This window comes from Electrophorus electricus, chromosome 17, assembly GCF_041902795.1.
Source record: "Electrophorus electricus isolate QZ-2024a chromosome 17, ASM4190279v1, whole genome shotgun sequence".
In the NCBI taxonomy this organism is placed as follows: domain Eukaryota; kingdom Metazoa; phylum Chordata; class Actinopteri; order Gymnotiformes; family Gymnotidae; genus Electrophorus; species Electrophorus electricus.
In genome coordinates, this window is record NC_137513.1 from 18405217 (window position 1) to 18419241 (window position 14025).

Genomic DNA, 14025 nt, shown 5'->3' on the forward strand with positions numbered 1-14025 from the left:
CTGGGCCACAATGACCGACGCCCAAAGGAGACGCGCTTTATGCAATTAAATACAGACACGTTTGAAATGAGACGAAGGATATGAGATAAGTGTAAGCTAGTGTATATCCCAGTAAGCTTCTCCGGTTTGGATGTTCATTTGATTCCGAACTCAGTAGAACATGTGTGCACAAGCCTTACTGAATTTTTTTTTTTTTTTTTTGTTATTGGCAATTTTGAACAAACGAGCACGTAATGACAATTTATAAAATGACACCGTAAAAATGAAGGAAAACAAATAGTATACAAATAGGTAACCAATCAAGTTCGGGAACGTTTTTACGCAAGTCTCGCACAATGGTTGAGAAAACACTGCCATCTAGTGGTTCTCTGGAGTAGCGCCGGTAATCCAACCGGCCATAACTCTAGAAATCTTCAACGTGCCATTAACAATCTCTATCGCTTCTACTACAGGAAGTTACAAATTCAAGTTATAAATAAATTCGCACTCATATCTACTATATGTATGTTGTAAATTTGACCTCTAAATCCACTGTTAGGATGTTTTTTTAAAAGAAACTGTACATTGAAAACAATTGACATGACACTTAAGACCAACAGCATCCTAAAATGATCTGTAGAAACATGCAATGTGTTCTTGGTTTGTGTTTTTATAACCCTAGCCTGTGTGCTTTTTGTGTGATTTGTTTTCATAACCAAGCCCCCATCCTAGTGATTTGAGTATGTTGATAACCCTAACCTTAATAGTGTGTGTGTGGGTTTTGATAACACTAACCCTAGTGATGTGCGTGTTTGTGTATGTGTGTTGATAATCTTAACCCTAGTTATGAACCTAATTTCTACTGAAGATCTTGACTCTCAGCACCCACACTCGGACACTTGTACACTTACAAACGTTCATATTTTCTACCTTCAATTTATTAGATATTTAACTTTACAAAAGAGGATATATTGTACAGTGAAAACATTTGTCAAAGAATTTGTGTTTTTGTAACTGCACAATTCCTATTAAATCATGGAATACTTAGTTGCTCCCCATGTGCATCTGAGCACTGTGGAGTCTCAGGAGTCACCTAGGTCATAGGTCATAGTCAACAATACCAAATCCAACATCAGTTCCATTCCATTAGTTTATTATAATATCATTATAATGTAGCCTGTTTCACAGAAGACAGGACCGTGAAAACCTTGCAAATGGAATGGTGTCCTTGATATTGTCAACTCCCAAAACACACTGCAGGTACCTCTCAAAGCCCAGGCCAAACCCTCCGTGAGGAACAGAACCAAACTGCCTCAGCTGCAGATACCTGTGCCAGACATGGGACACACAATGAGCTGCTACATCTCCAGCTAAGCCAGCCTGAAATGCTTTGATCTCATCATGATCCTACCATGCATATGAGCTCTCCAACCCAGCCCTAGAACAAAAGAGAATCAGATGAAGGATAAAATGTTAAGGAGAGCATGATCACTGTTGGAGAAATAGCTCTCCCAAAAGCACTAACAAGGCTTATAACTAATTAAAACTGCTGAGGGTGAGGTATTACCCAAGTAGCTTCTTTAACTCATTAAATATTGTTTTTTTTTGGAGTATTATGGATTTAAAGGGATTAACTATAAGCATCATTATCATATTTACATTCTAATGTGCAGTGATCCTATGAATGTGTCTTTCATTTGAGATGGCAGAGAGCTATATAACCCCATCACCATCACCCAGAGAGCCATATTACCCCATCACCATCACCCAGAAGCTATATTACCCCATCACCATCACCCAGAGAGCCATATTACCCCATCACCATCACCCAGAGAGCTATATAACCCCATCACCAACACCCAGAGAGCCATATTACCCCATCACCATCACCCAGAGAGCTATATAACCCCATCACCATCACCCAGAGAGCTATATTACCCCATCACCAACACCCAGAGAGCCATATTACTCCATCACCATCACCCAGAGAGCTATATTACCCCATCACCCAGAGAGCCATATTACCCCATCACCATCACCCAGAGAGCCATATTACTGCTATATTACCACTATGACTAGCACCCACAATGCTGCATTCCCTGACCGTGCGAGTCGTGCTTTCAGGAGATCCAGTCTTTCCTCTCGGAGAGAGCCTCCACACAGCTCCCCTACTCCAGGCACCAGCAGGTCCAGCGCAGCCACCTGCACAAACGATTCCATTTAGTGAATGAACAGGCAAAATCAAACAAATATGGAGTACCATAGAAACGGTCGACCGAGGCTAAAAATGGATGGTCCTGTGAGAGTCCGAGCCCATCAGCACTTTTCACTGAAATGTAATCCAAATATTTATTTTATGGTGTTAGGGCTCTGTACAAGAACCCAGGATTCGTTGAAAGGTCAAAATCACACCTGTTAATTAAGCCTTATGCCTCTGTCTTTATACAAAGCACAGCTGGAATCAAGGCACTTTTGTGCAAACTAACTGCTGCTTGCAGTCGGTTGCAGCCCGAAAAAAGCCTTGAGATTCTACTCGAATTGTATGCATCCTGTTTCGCAGGTACAAAGTTCTGGATAGTCTGTGCTGATTCTTACGGTATGCCGAGGATGGTCCTGGTTGTCTCTAGTATAGAAAGGCTTCAGGTCATATGGATAGTCAGTCACAAAGACTGGGACATTCCCGCAGTGCTTAACTAGGAACTTCTCATGCTCTGTTTGAAGATCACAGCCCCACTGTGGAAGAGGAACAGCAGGTGGGGGAAAGCAGGAAAGAAGAAACGTACATTATGTCAGGAGCAAAATCAGAACCCGAAACCAGCTGATATGACCGCGACTAGGTGGTGTGGTGGGTGTGTATGCTTTGAAGTTTGAACATGTGAGCAAAATGACAGTAAGAACACAACAATGGGGCTGCATATCTGTAACTCTGTGCTACATGCAGGCTTCACACGTGGCACCAAACTCCACCAAAAACACATCCCTCACTCAGCAAACACAGGCAAACCCAGCCCAACAAAAATGACAGCCATACCCTAATCCCAGTTAGCTGAGCAAAAAGAAGATATTTTTAAAGTTCTTTAAAAACAAAACCAAGTAAGCAATCTGCCAGGCTATGGCAGTGCTCAAAGCTGAAATATCAAAGCAAAAGGTTAATTCCCAATCACGCCAGTCAAATAAACACAATTCAAGCTCAAAAACAACAAAGTAAAAGAGGAGGAGCAATCTTAAAGCAGGACCCTGGCCATCTCAGTCAACGGTGTTCTTAAACACGGTGATGACTTTGCACAGAGAGAAAAAGCAAGGCATGAGGATGAAGACTGGAGGACAAAGTACGAGCAGAGCAGACACTACACGAAGGCTCAGACGAGCAGAACAGACACCTACACAAAGGCTCAGACGAGCAGAACAGACACCTACACAAAGGCTCAGACGAGCAGAACAGACACTACACAAAGGCTCAGACGAGCAGAACAGGCACTACACAAAGGCTCAGACGAGCAGAACAGACACTACACAAAGGCTCAGACGAGCAGAACAGACACTAACTGAAGGCTCAGACGAGCAGAACAGACACCTACACGAAGGCTCAGACGAGCAGAACAGGCACTACACAAAGGCTCAGACGAGCAGAACAGACACCTACACAAAGGCTCAGACGAGCAGAACAGACACCTACACAAAGGCTCAGACGAGCAGAACAGACACCTACACAAAGGCTCAGACGAGCAGAACAGACACTACACAAAGGCTCAGACGAGCAGAACAGGCACTACACAAAGGCTCAGACGAGCAGAACCGACACTACACAAAGGCTCAGACGAGCAGAACCGACACTACACAAAGGCTCAGACGAGCAAACACAGATACTACTCAAAGGCATAACAAATTTCATGTTGGTAACACAGAGGCTCGCAATACACAGCAAAATCTGACATCACATAATTATCCTTCACAAACTGGAATGGACGTACTGGAGTGTTTCCACTTTGACACATTACCTTTGGGCTGAAGGTGAAGGGCTGTGCACTACGATTTAGAATGTCGATTGCTTCTGTATATGAAATGCTATTGAACACAAAGCAAATACTCAAGATCATTATTTCTCAAGATCATTATTTTCTCAAGATGTTTATATACACTTCACTAATGATTTAAGGATTTTCCTACTTTCATGAAAATGTTTTTCCTACTTTCAACAAAATATTTATTACCCATGAAAATAACATTTTCAAATACATGTTAAGAGCTACAAATTTATGAAAGAAAACATTAGTTTTGCTACTTTCTATCCGACCTGACTAGAACAAATTCAAAGTGCTGCACAACTAACTGAGCACACTAAAGAGGGCTAGTGTGATGCAATATTTAAAAAAGGAGTAGTAATGGGTTTTCAAAACCCTACCAAAAAAGTGTCAGTCTACAATGATCACAGATGCCCTAAGATATGGCAAACCAACACAGCAACACTTTGATATATGAACTGATCAGAAGTTCAGAGGTTTCAATTAAGACATCATAAACAGAATGATAAAATGGGTTAATTATGAGCAGGGACCCTTATACATACACATTAAAGGTTCTCTTCAGCATAGAGTCCACTTTATCCTGTTGACAAAAAACAAAAACAAAAGCTTATTATGTTATAAAACCAGTACATGGAGAGAAACATTTAGAATCATACCTGATGTCCAGGCGAGATGGATTTATGAAACAACCACACATCCTCTGCGCAGTTAGACAACAGATGTGCTGTGCTGCTCTTGAACACATCCTCCATCAGCTGCCAATTAGTAGAATAAATAGAATTAAATATACACAGCACTAAATATTTAAATTAAATATATCACAAACTAGACCAAAATGTGCATTTACTTCAGTATGCATTTGCACAGAACTTCCACTGAAAATAAAAAGGCAGTCTCAGATGAGAAATAATAATGGAACTGTTCATAAAGCTGACTTAAAAAATTTTTTTTAAAAAGACCACAACAGGTGTCACTCTTTTCCACATGGGCGCTTTACGTTCATGCCTTCCTTAATCACTGATCATGTATACAAGCTGTTCTTTCTGGTGTTCTGTCCTGGGCTGACCTTCATGACATCCTTCAGGGAGTCAGTGAAGCAGATCTCTGCCTCCACCATGTAAAACTCCGCCAGGTGTCTCCTGCTCTGGGAGTTCTCTGCTCGAAATGCGGGGCCAAATGAGTAAACAGCCGGGAAAGCCCTAGAGCGATAAATGGACAACAGGAAACTCAAATGAGTGGATGTCCGCACTTCACATGAGTTCCTGGGTCAAACCCCAACCTGAACCCTAACCCTATGTCAGACGGAAGAGCACCTAAAAAAAATCTCTTTTCTTCAACATTTTGTCACTGCTATTCTGAGGAAAAACAACAACCAAAAAACCCCTTACTGACCACTACATACTCTCCAAGGCAGAGAAGACTGCCTTCCTTGTTTTCAAACTTAGCAGGTAATGTATTTAACAGATAATGGGTCAGATTCATAAAACCCTAACCCTAGCCCTGTGCCTAAGGTGAAAGGGTTAGGGTTAGGATCCATGTATATTAAAGAACCACGCCAAAAGATACAGAACTGATCAATGCCAGTTGTGAGACCAGCATTACGACGAAAAGTGCCAGTTCTATAAAATGTAACACATTTGTAACTTTCCCCAAGACGAATGGTTGTGCTGAGTTAAAGACTTCAGTTTGTCTTCTAAATCATGGCAGGGCAGCAAAATTGTATCTATCTTCAGTTGGTGTTGATCATTTCTTCATATAACACCTACATTTGCATTTCTTATGGTACAAGGATTCTGAGATCTTCCTCAAAACAAGTCACCTTCTTCATCCTGTACTCCTTCTGTTGCTAAGTTTGCCCTCATTCACTGTAAACCAAAAATGTTCCTTTTAAAAACATTTGTCAGTTAGCTAAAAGTGTGGATGTGCAGAATTTTGGTGTTAACTTGCATGTGCGACCAAACATTGTGAGATAAAGATGATCTGATTCTCTTTATTAGCCATTGTGTCTCTGAAGTTTAAGGCTATTTATAGGGGTCAAAGAGTAAATCCATCTTCATATAAAGTACAGTGCAGAGGTCTTGGGTCACCTAAAAATTATAAGCTCTTTATCTGGGCAATGAATATTTGTTTTAATATTTATTTTGAATATTTACTTGCAAGTAGTGCTGTAATTTGCAAATTTGTAAGAATACAAACATTGCTACTTTCACGGCATGTCAGGTTTGCATATGCATAATCAATCTATTTAGGAAAGTCTGTCATAACTTTAGCAAAATGTGATACATAATGCAAATTAAAATGTGGCAATGTTTGATTGCAACTTTATGGAGTGTAGGTAGTTAAGTGATTCATTCTGCTATAGGTACCATCAATGAGTACAGCATCCACAGCAAATTTGACATTGGGTGAATTTACTTACATAAACATGCATCATTTTAAATGCATCTGACACATACTTTAAAACATAATGATAAATAGCAGAAAATGATGCTCCAGTGACTGTGATATAGTCCTTACCCAGCCATCACTTCTAGGTGCAGCTGCGCGGAAACGGTTAGGTAGGAAGGTACAGAGAAGAAATGGTCGTCTTTATCCGCAATGTCGTCACTGCCTGCAGGCTTCCAAGAAACCAGATACAATGTTCAGCTTAAAAGAACATTTAAAGAATGAACAGCAGGCAAAATACAGACTTATCAAGAAGGATGAGTAGTGTGAAGATTTGAGAAAACCTGTTTGGTATACAAGCTCGTAAGTACTTAATAAACAGCCTTATATAGTGTTATAACTGAAATGATGGTAAAATGACATCTCATGCAGAAATGAATGATCCTAAATGCATGAACCATGTCCCAAAACCCAGGACCTTAAATGCATGACCTATAATTGGGAAACAGGCTTTAATTTGTACATTTCAGAAGAAACATGACAAGCTAACTTAGAATACATTCCTCTTTCACGCCGTTTAATAGTCAGCTGTCATTTACATCATTACAGTCATCATTCCAGTGGGCTAAATTTGATCCCGATAATAAACCTCTGTGTCAGCGATGTCCAGTGGAGCTCGCTAGTCTCTCCTGTGCTGTGGTTATGCCCAAAATTAACCATTTTTTGGCAATCAATATTTGCATTTTTCTGGAGATTTGACAAACTCCTACTGTTTATTACAGTAATACATAAGAGTCGAAGTGTAGTGAAAGTAACCTATATTCACACCTTTCAAACTGAGTAAACACTTAAACCATATTTATAGCAACAACAGTCATTACCAACAACCACAATTTTTCCTTTTTGTAAAATACAGTAGATATATAACAATTATACTAATAATTTCATACAGAATTTGTATAACCAGTTTATGGTGAAATCATAGTAGGCTAAGAACTAACCATAACCCCAACCCCAACCCTAACCCCAGTTAGATTCCCTGTATGCCAACCTTGGCACAGGTCACCCTGATAAAAACATGAGGGATTTTGCAGTCCTTTCTGCTAGAGTTAAGGTTAGGTCTGCTGGGGTTATGTCTGCCAGGTGACCTGCTAGAACACTTGTGTGTGTGTGCATGCGCGCGTGTGTGTGCTGTATTGCATGGTGATGGCAATCAGTTGAGCAACAATGAACTAATATGAAACTCACTTCGACCTGGAAGAGGTTCCCTGCCCCTTCACAGTCGTTTGACGTAATCACAGGCGTGTGGATTTGCACAAAGCCGTTATCCTACAATGACACGTTTAACACAAAGTTAATGTAGTGATACAAGATGGAATACATAGAATCACTGAAAAGAGAGTATAGAGTATGTCCAAGTACAGGAGCACACCCTTACCCTGAAATATGAGTGAGTAAGGAGTATGGGAGAACCCTTACCCTAAAATATGAGTGTGTACGTAGGAGTACAGGAGAACCCTTACCCTAAAATACGAGTGAGTACGTAGGAGTACGGGAGAACCTTTACCCTGAAATATGAGTGAGTAAGGAGTACAGGAGGGCCCTTACCCTAAAATACGAGTGAGTACGTAGGAGTACGGGAGAACCCTTACCCTGAAATATGAGTCAGTAAGGAGTACGGGAGGGCCCTTACCCTAAAATATGAGTGAGTACGTAGGAGTACGGGAGAACCCTTACCCTGAAATATGAGTGAGTACGTAGGAGTACGGGAGAACCATTACCCTAAAATATGAGTGTGTACGTAGGAGTACGGGAGAACCTTTACCCTAAAATATGAGTGTGTACGTAGGAGTACGGGAGGGCCCTTACCCTAAAATACGAGTGTGTACGTAGGAGTACGGGAGAACCTTTACCCTAAAATACGAGTGAGTACGTAGGAGTATGGGAGAACCTTTACCCTAAAATATGAGTGTGTACGAAGGAGTACGGGAGAACCCTTACCCTAAAATACGAGTGTGTACGTAGGAGTACGGGAGAACCTTTACCCTACAATACGAGTGAGTACGTAGGAGTACGGGAGAACCTTTACCCTAAAATATGAGTGTGTACGTAGGAGTACGGGAGAACCCTTACCCTGCAATATGAGTGAGTACGTAGGAGTACGGGAGAACCCTTAACCTAAAATACGAGTGAGTACATAGGAGTACGGGAGAACCCTTACCCTGAAATACGAGTGAGTACGTAGGAGTACGGGAGAACCTTTACCCTAAAATACGAGTGTGTACGTAGGAGTACGGGAGAACCTTTACCCTAAAATACGAGTGTGTACGTAGGAGTACGGGAGAACCTTTACCCTAAAATACGAGTGAGTACGTAGGAGTATGGGAGAACCTTTACCCTAAAATATGAGTGAGTACGTAGGAGTACGGGAGAACCCTTAACCTAAAATACGAGTGAGTACATAGGAGTACGGGAGAACCCTTACCCTAAAATATGAGTGAGTACGTAGGAGTACAGGAGAACCCTTACCCTGAAATATGAGTGAGTACGTAGGAGTACGGGAGAACCCTTACCCTAAAATATGAGTGAGTACGTAGGAGTACGGGAGAACCCTTACCCTGAAATACGAGTGAGTACGTAGGAGTATGGGAGAACCCTTACCCTGAAATACGAGTGGACAGCAGCTGTGGCCTCACTGCGTATCCTTAGCAGAGAACTGAAGGTATTTGTTCTGCACCTCAGGTGAGGAAACTGTCTGATATATTCCAGGGAATGATGGCCTTTGATCTTAAAGGGAAAGTCCTGCAAAACAAAACTACCTCATCTTAAAGGGAAAGTCTAAAATTAACCTAATTAAAATTTAATGAATAAACTGGGTAATACATTAAATAAACTGCAGAGATGCACTAATTGCAATTGCAATCATGGCTGATTCTGATTTCCAATTTTTTTAAACATATAACTGGTCACGTGATAAACAAAAGCATATAGAAACAATGTTGTTTAACTTTTCTTTTAATGGAAACGTCTTACATCTCAACATAAAAATGTGCACTAGATTATAGGACAAACCTCTTCTTTTCACAAAGCTCCAAATAAATAAAAAAGTCCACCAGGTAATATTAACCTTTTATATAAAATATAAATCAAGGCATTTTTACATTGTTGTCAACATATAGTCCTAATGCAGTCACTGTGCTGTTCATGTGTGCTTGTGTTTGTGCGGCACAAGTGTAAATGTGACCGGCACAGAATCAGTTATACGAGACTGACTGGCCAGGCACCAGTTACGGCCGATCACGCTGAAAACCGGCATATCCCGGTCACTGGCCAATCGATCGGAGCATCTCTACTAAACTCATTAATATTTTAAATAAAATGGTTACTATATTAAATAAGATGGTTAAAGAAAGAAACCATAAGAAACTTGCCACAGGATTGCACTCCCCAACCACTTTAATATGATGGGCTTGTAATTCCACAGTCTGTCTTTGGCTGGGGCTCTTTTCCAAGCTTCCCGTGATGTCAACAGCACAGCCAAAAGTGAGGCCTCTTAACATGGAAACACATGAACACATTAAAGATTGGATTATTACTCAGGAAACACATGAACACATTAAAGATTGGGTTATGACTTGAGATGTGCAACTGAAATCTACTAGCTCAGACGACTGATTCAAAACACACAGGACAAAAGTTATATGGCAGAGAGTTAGGGTTAACCACAGAGGGTCAAGGGTAACCCTAGAGGTGTCACCTGGTGTTTAAGTCTGCACTGGCTACCACTTGGAGAGGTTCCAAGGAACTTCCATCACTCACATGCAGAAAGAGGTTGTTCTTCTGTGATCTGACAGAGCGTACCCAGCCCTGAAAACACACATAATATGGTAATAGTAATGATAACTATTATTAGCAGTAGTAGTACTACAACAGTAAGGTCTTGGCCCAGCACAAGCCTCCAGAGCAGATTCAGTGCATCTTTGCACAGATTCTATAAAACTGAACCTGGAGGGATGCAACATCATTTGGCCAAAAGATATTCAACAGATATTCCCTCGGCCAACAGAAGAGCGTTGTTATATTGGGTAAAGGATGACGTCACTGTCCCCAGTCAGTCAGTTCTGGGACGGATATCCATGGGGTCCAGTTCTCTAGCCGCCCTGTTGAGTTCTACATTCATAGAGCATGTTTCTAGCTTCACTTCAAACCCGGTTATCATACACTTAGTCACAGTCTGGGATCAGTTAATATATTTTTCCTTTAGGGTTTGCCACAGGCAGCACCAATAACAACCAATAACAGATTTGTTCCATTAGTGATGGATGATGCCTTCAATATGTGGTCTAAAAGGAGTGTGATCTCTTGAAGTACTTTGAATTGCCACTGTGTATAAAAGATGCAATATAAATAAATTTGCCTTGCCTAAACTCTGTATGACTGTAGTTTTGTATCATTTGAAAAGTTAGTGCAGATATATGATATGCCTAGATCACACTTTTATAGATGTTTGTAGTTTGAGTTAGTCCTGAATCTGGACTGTCCTCCAACTTCTGCCGAAAGCAGGCTAGAAGAATAATTAACAAACTACTCCTTAAAGGTAAATAGGAGACAAACAAGTTTCAGAAGACACTTGGCACAAAATAATCCAGTGATTTTTCTCCACTTCCATATGAGCCCCTGGAGCCTATCACAGCCGGGCCCAAACATCCTTCCTCCTCAGTGTACACCACATATGCACCTAGTTGACAGTATAGTGAAGGGTTGCTCATCTGACCATAGAAATTTTTTTCCACATCTATATAGACCAGTACCCATGATTTTTACACAACTGAACTCATCTTTGTTGATCTTTTTAAAAATATTTTCCTTTCAAGTCACTCTAATGCGCATGCATCACGGTTATTGAACGAGTGCTTTCAACCATACTTTACAGCTGTTTATGTCTTTCTTACAGCTGTTTCTATTGAAACGGCTATTGAAATGACTGAAGTCCTGATGATTAACTCTCTATCAAAGGTACACAGATCTTTTCCTCTTGCCAATTTGATCCAAAATCGAGGTCAACTGGGCCTATACGGTTATACGTGCACATATTATACAGTATTATACACACACTGTGTTTCTCCTCTTACCTGTCTGACAGTTATATGTGCACGCATTATGCAGTATTATACACACACTGCGTTTCTCCTCTTACCTGTCTGACGGTTATACGTGCACGTATTATACAGTATTATACACACACTGTGTTTCTCCTCTTACCTGTCTGACGGTTATACGTGCACGTATTATGCAGTATTATACACACACTGTGTTTCTCCTCTTACCTGTCTGACAGTTATATGTGCACGCATTATGCAGTATTATACACACACTGCGTTTCTCCTCTTACCTGTCTGACGGTTATACGTGCACGTATTATACAGTATTATACACACACTGCGTTTCTCCTCTTACCTGTCTGACAGTTATATGTGCACGCATTATGCAGTATTATACACACACTGCGTTTCTCCTCTTACCTGTCTGACGGTTATACGTGCACGCATTATGCAGTATTATACACACACTGCGTTTCTCCTCTTACCTGTCTGACGGTTATACGTGCACGTATTATACAGTATTATACACACACTGCGTTTCTCCTCTTACCTGTCTGACAGTTATATGTGCACGCATTATGCAGTATTATACACACACTGCGTTTCTCCTCTTACCTGTCTGACGGTTATACGTGCACGTATTGTACAGTTTCTCCTCTCGTTTATTCGGGCTCTCCTCTCTCACCTGGATGCTGACCATTGCCCCGGTGTGCAGGCTGGTGAGGGCATCGCGTATCCTAATTTTCGTTGCTGAGCTGCAATAGTGATGTTTGCTGGAAAAAATCCATCTACGACCACACGGCGGAGGACAGAATCTCCGTAAAAGCATGAAGGGAGTCATCATAATCACCCTCCTCCTCACAGGGAGAGGGAAATCAACACGGCTCTCCTTCAAGAAACCTGCTTTAATTTTGGATTCAAATAATTACTTGCGTCCATGTGTAAGTACGTAAATAAATGGTGAAATTATTGTTAGGAAATCAGGATTAAAAAATAGCACGACGAAACACTAATTTAATAAGCGAAATGGTTTTCAACATGCTGTGACATTCAAACTACTCCCAACACACTTCCTGAAATCGTAACAACTTCCTGTTCAAGCTTCATCCTATTGGTTGGCTTGGCATCGCCAGTCTAACTGGGAAATGTAGTTCACATTGATCCTTTTTGTTGTACTGCTGTTTAAGTAGGCTACTACACGCTCATAGGTATAGCTAACAGCCAAATCCTACTGTACAGTTAGAGTATAGCTGCCACTTATGTTTATATGCCTACACCAACTGCTGTGTTCTGCACCATGACACAACTTCTCAATATCAGTAATATATGTCTCGTAACTTCCCCATATCAATAATAATAACCAATAATAAATGTTTCATAAGTTCCCTATATCAATAATCCACTGTTACTGGTGAATCAATAATTCACCCTTTGTTAGTCTGCAGCTGCATAAAATGAAGAACAGTCTGCTGGTAAACTATAGTGGAATATAGACAAAATATTGTCAATCATAAAAAGTTGCTCTTCACCCAGGTTATCGAAAATTAAATGGCAACACTGTAAAAAATCTTTATTTATTTATTATATTTTGTGTCACCACAGTTTATTTCAAGCAGTTATTTATTAGCAACACCTCACGAATAAATGTTAAATGAATCCAATTATAGCTAATATGTTGGCATGGGCATGTTAACCTTTCTGTTCATTATGACTACTGCTGTTGGAGATCTATGATCAAGATCCTAAACATGTAGAAAATGCCAGCAATACTGTTGTGCCTCACTCACAGTCAAGATGCCACTCACTATCCCACCCAATACCCACTATCACACCCACTATCATACCCACTATCACACCCACTATCATGCCACTGTCACTGCTTAGATAATAATATCTGAGGGTGAGGCACTATGACATGGTAGCACAGTGGCACAGTACCAAGCTAGCACAGTGGCACAATGGCATGGTACCAAGCTGGCACAGTGAGATGGTACCAAGCTGGCACAGTGGCACAGTGAGATGGTACCAAGCTGTCACAGCGGCACAATGACACAGTACCAAGCTGGCACAGTGGCACAGTGAGATGGTACCAAGCTAGCACAGTGGCACAATGGCACCATGACACAGCGGCACAATGACATGGTACCAAGCTGGCACAGTGGCACAATGGCACCATGACACAGCGGCACAATGAGACGGTACCAAGCTGGCACAGTGGCACAATGACACGGTACCAAGCTGGCACAGTGGCACAATGAGACGGTACCAAGCTGGCACAGTGGCACAATGACACAGTACCAAGCTGGCACAGTGGCACAATGAAATGGTAGCAAGCTGTCACAGCGGCACAATGACACAGTACCAAGCTGGCACAGTGGCACAATGAGACGGTACCAAGCTGTCACAGCGGCACAATGACACAGTACCAAGCTGGCACAGTGGCACAATGAGATGGTATCAAACTGTCACAGCGGCACAATGACACAGTACCAAGCTGGCACAGTGGTAAGCACTGCTGACTCAACTTCTGTGTC

At 41.3% G+C, this 14025-nt stretch overlaps 1 protein-coding gene across 3 annotated transcripts; it reads right to left on the reverse strand.

Annotated features, from left to right (window-relative positions):
* Positions 1-895: 895 nt before the first annotated feature.
* On the reverse strand, positions 896-12561 carry nars2 (asparaginyl-tRNA synthetase 2, mitochondrial). 3 transcript variants are annotated; one of them, XM_027027668.2, is made up of 14 exons: positions 12177-12561; positions 10147-10256; positions 9821-9941; positions 9051-9191; positions 7638-7718; positions 6522-6622; positions 5071-5203; positions 4661-4759; positions 4547-4584; positions 3978-4044; positions 2575-2712; positions 2084-2181; positions 1391-1417; positions 896-1306 (listed from the first exon to the last, which is right to left on the reverse strand). In XM_027027668.2, the coding sequence occupies exons 1-14, from the start codon at positions 12333-12335 to the stop codon at positions 1162-1164; spliced, it is 1458 nt and encodes a 485-aa protein (XP_026883469.2). In that variant the 5' UTR covers positions 12336-12561; the 3' UTR covers positions 896-1161. The 3 variants fall into 3 exon arrangements, with proteins under 3 accessions (XP_026883469.2, XP_081556570.1, XP_081556572.1); XM_081700444.1 differs by having other exon boundaries at positions 2066-2181; XM_081700446.1 differs by lacking the exons at positions 9051-9191; positions 9821-9941; positions 10147-10256; positions 12177-12561 and having other exon boundaries at positions 2066-2181; positions 6522-6615; positions 7638-7705.
* Between the last annotated feature and the right edge of the window lie 1464 nt (positions 12562-14025).

Bases quoted from the DNA above. Each gene is read 5' to 3' on its own strand.
- nars2 (XM_081700444.1), bottom strand. From the start codon at position 12,335: ATGATGACTCCCTTCATGCTTTTACGGAGATTCTGTCCTCCGCCGTGT. The intron at 4,045-4,546 runs GTATGTATAAGG...TGTGTTCAATAG, and splicing joins CTGAAGAGAACCTTTAATGT to CATTTCATATACAGAAGCAA. The intron at 2,182-2,574 runs GTAAGAATCAGC...TCGTTTGTGCAG, and splicing joins AGGACCATCCTCGGCATACC to GTGGCTGCGCTGGACCTGCT.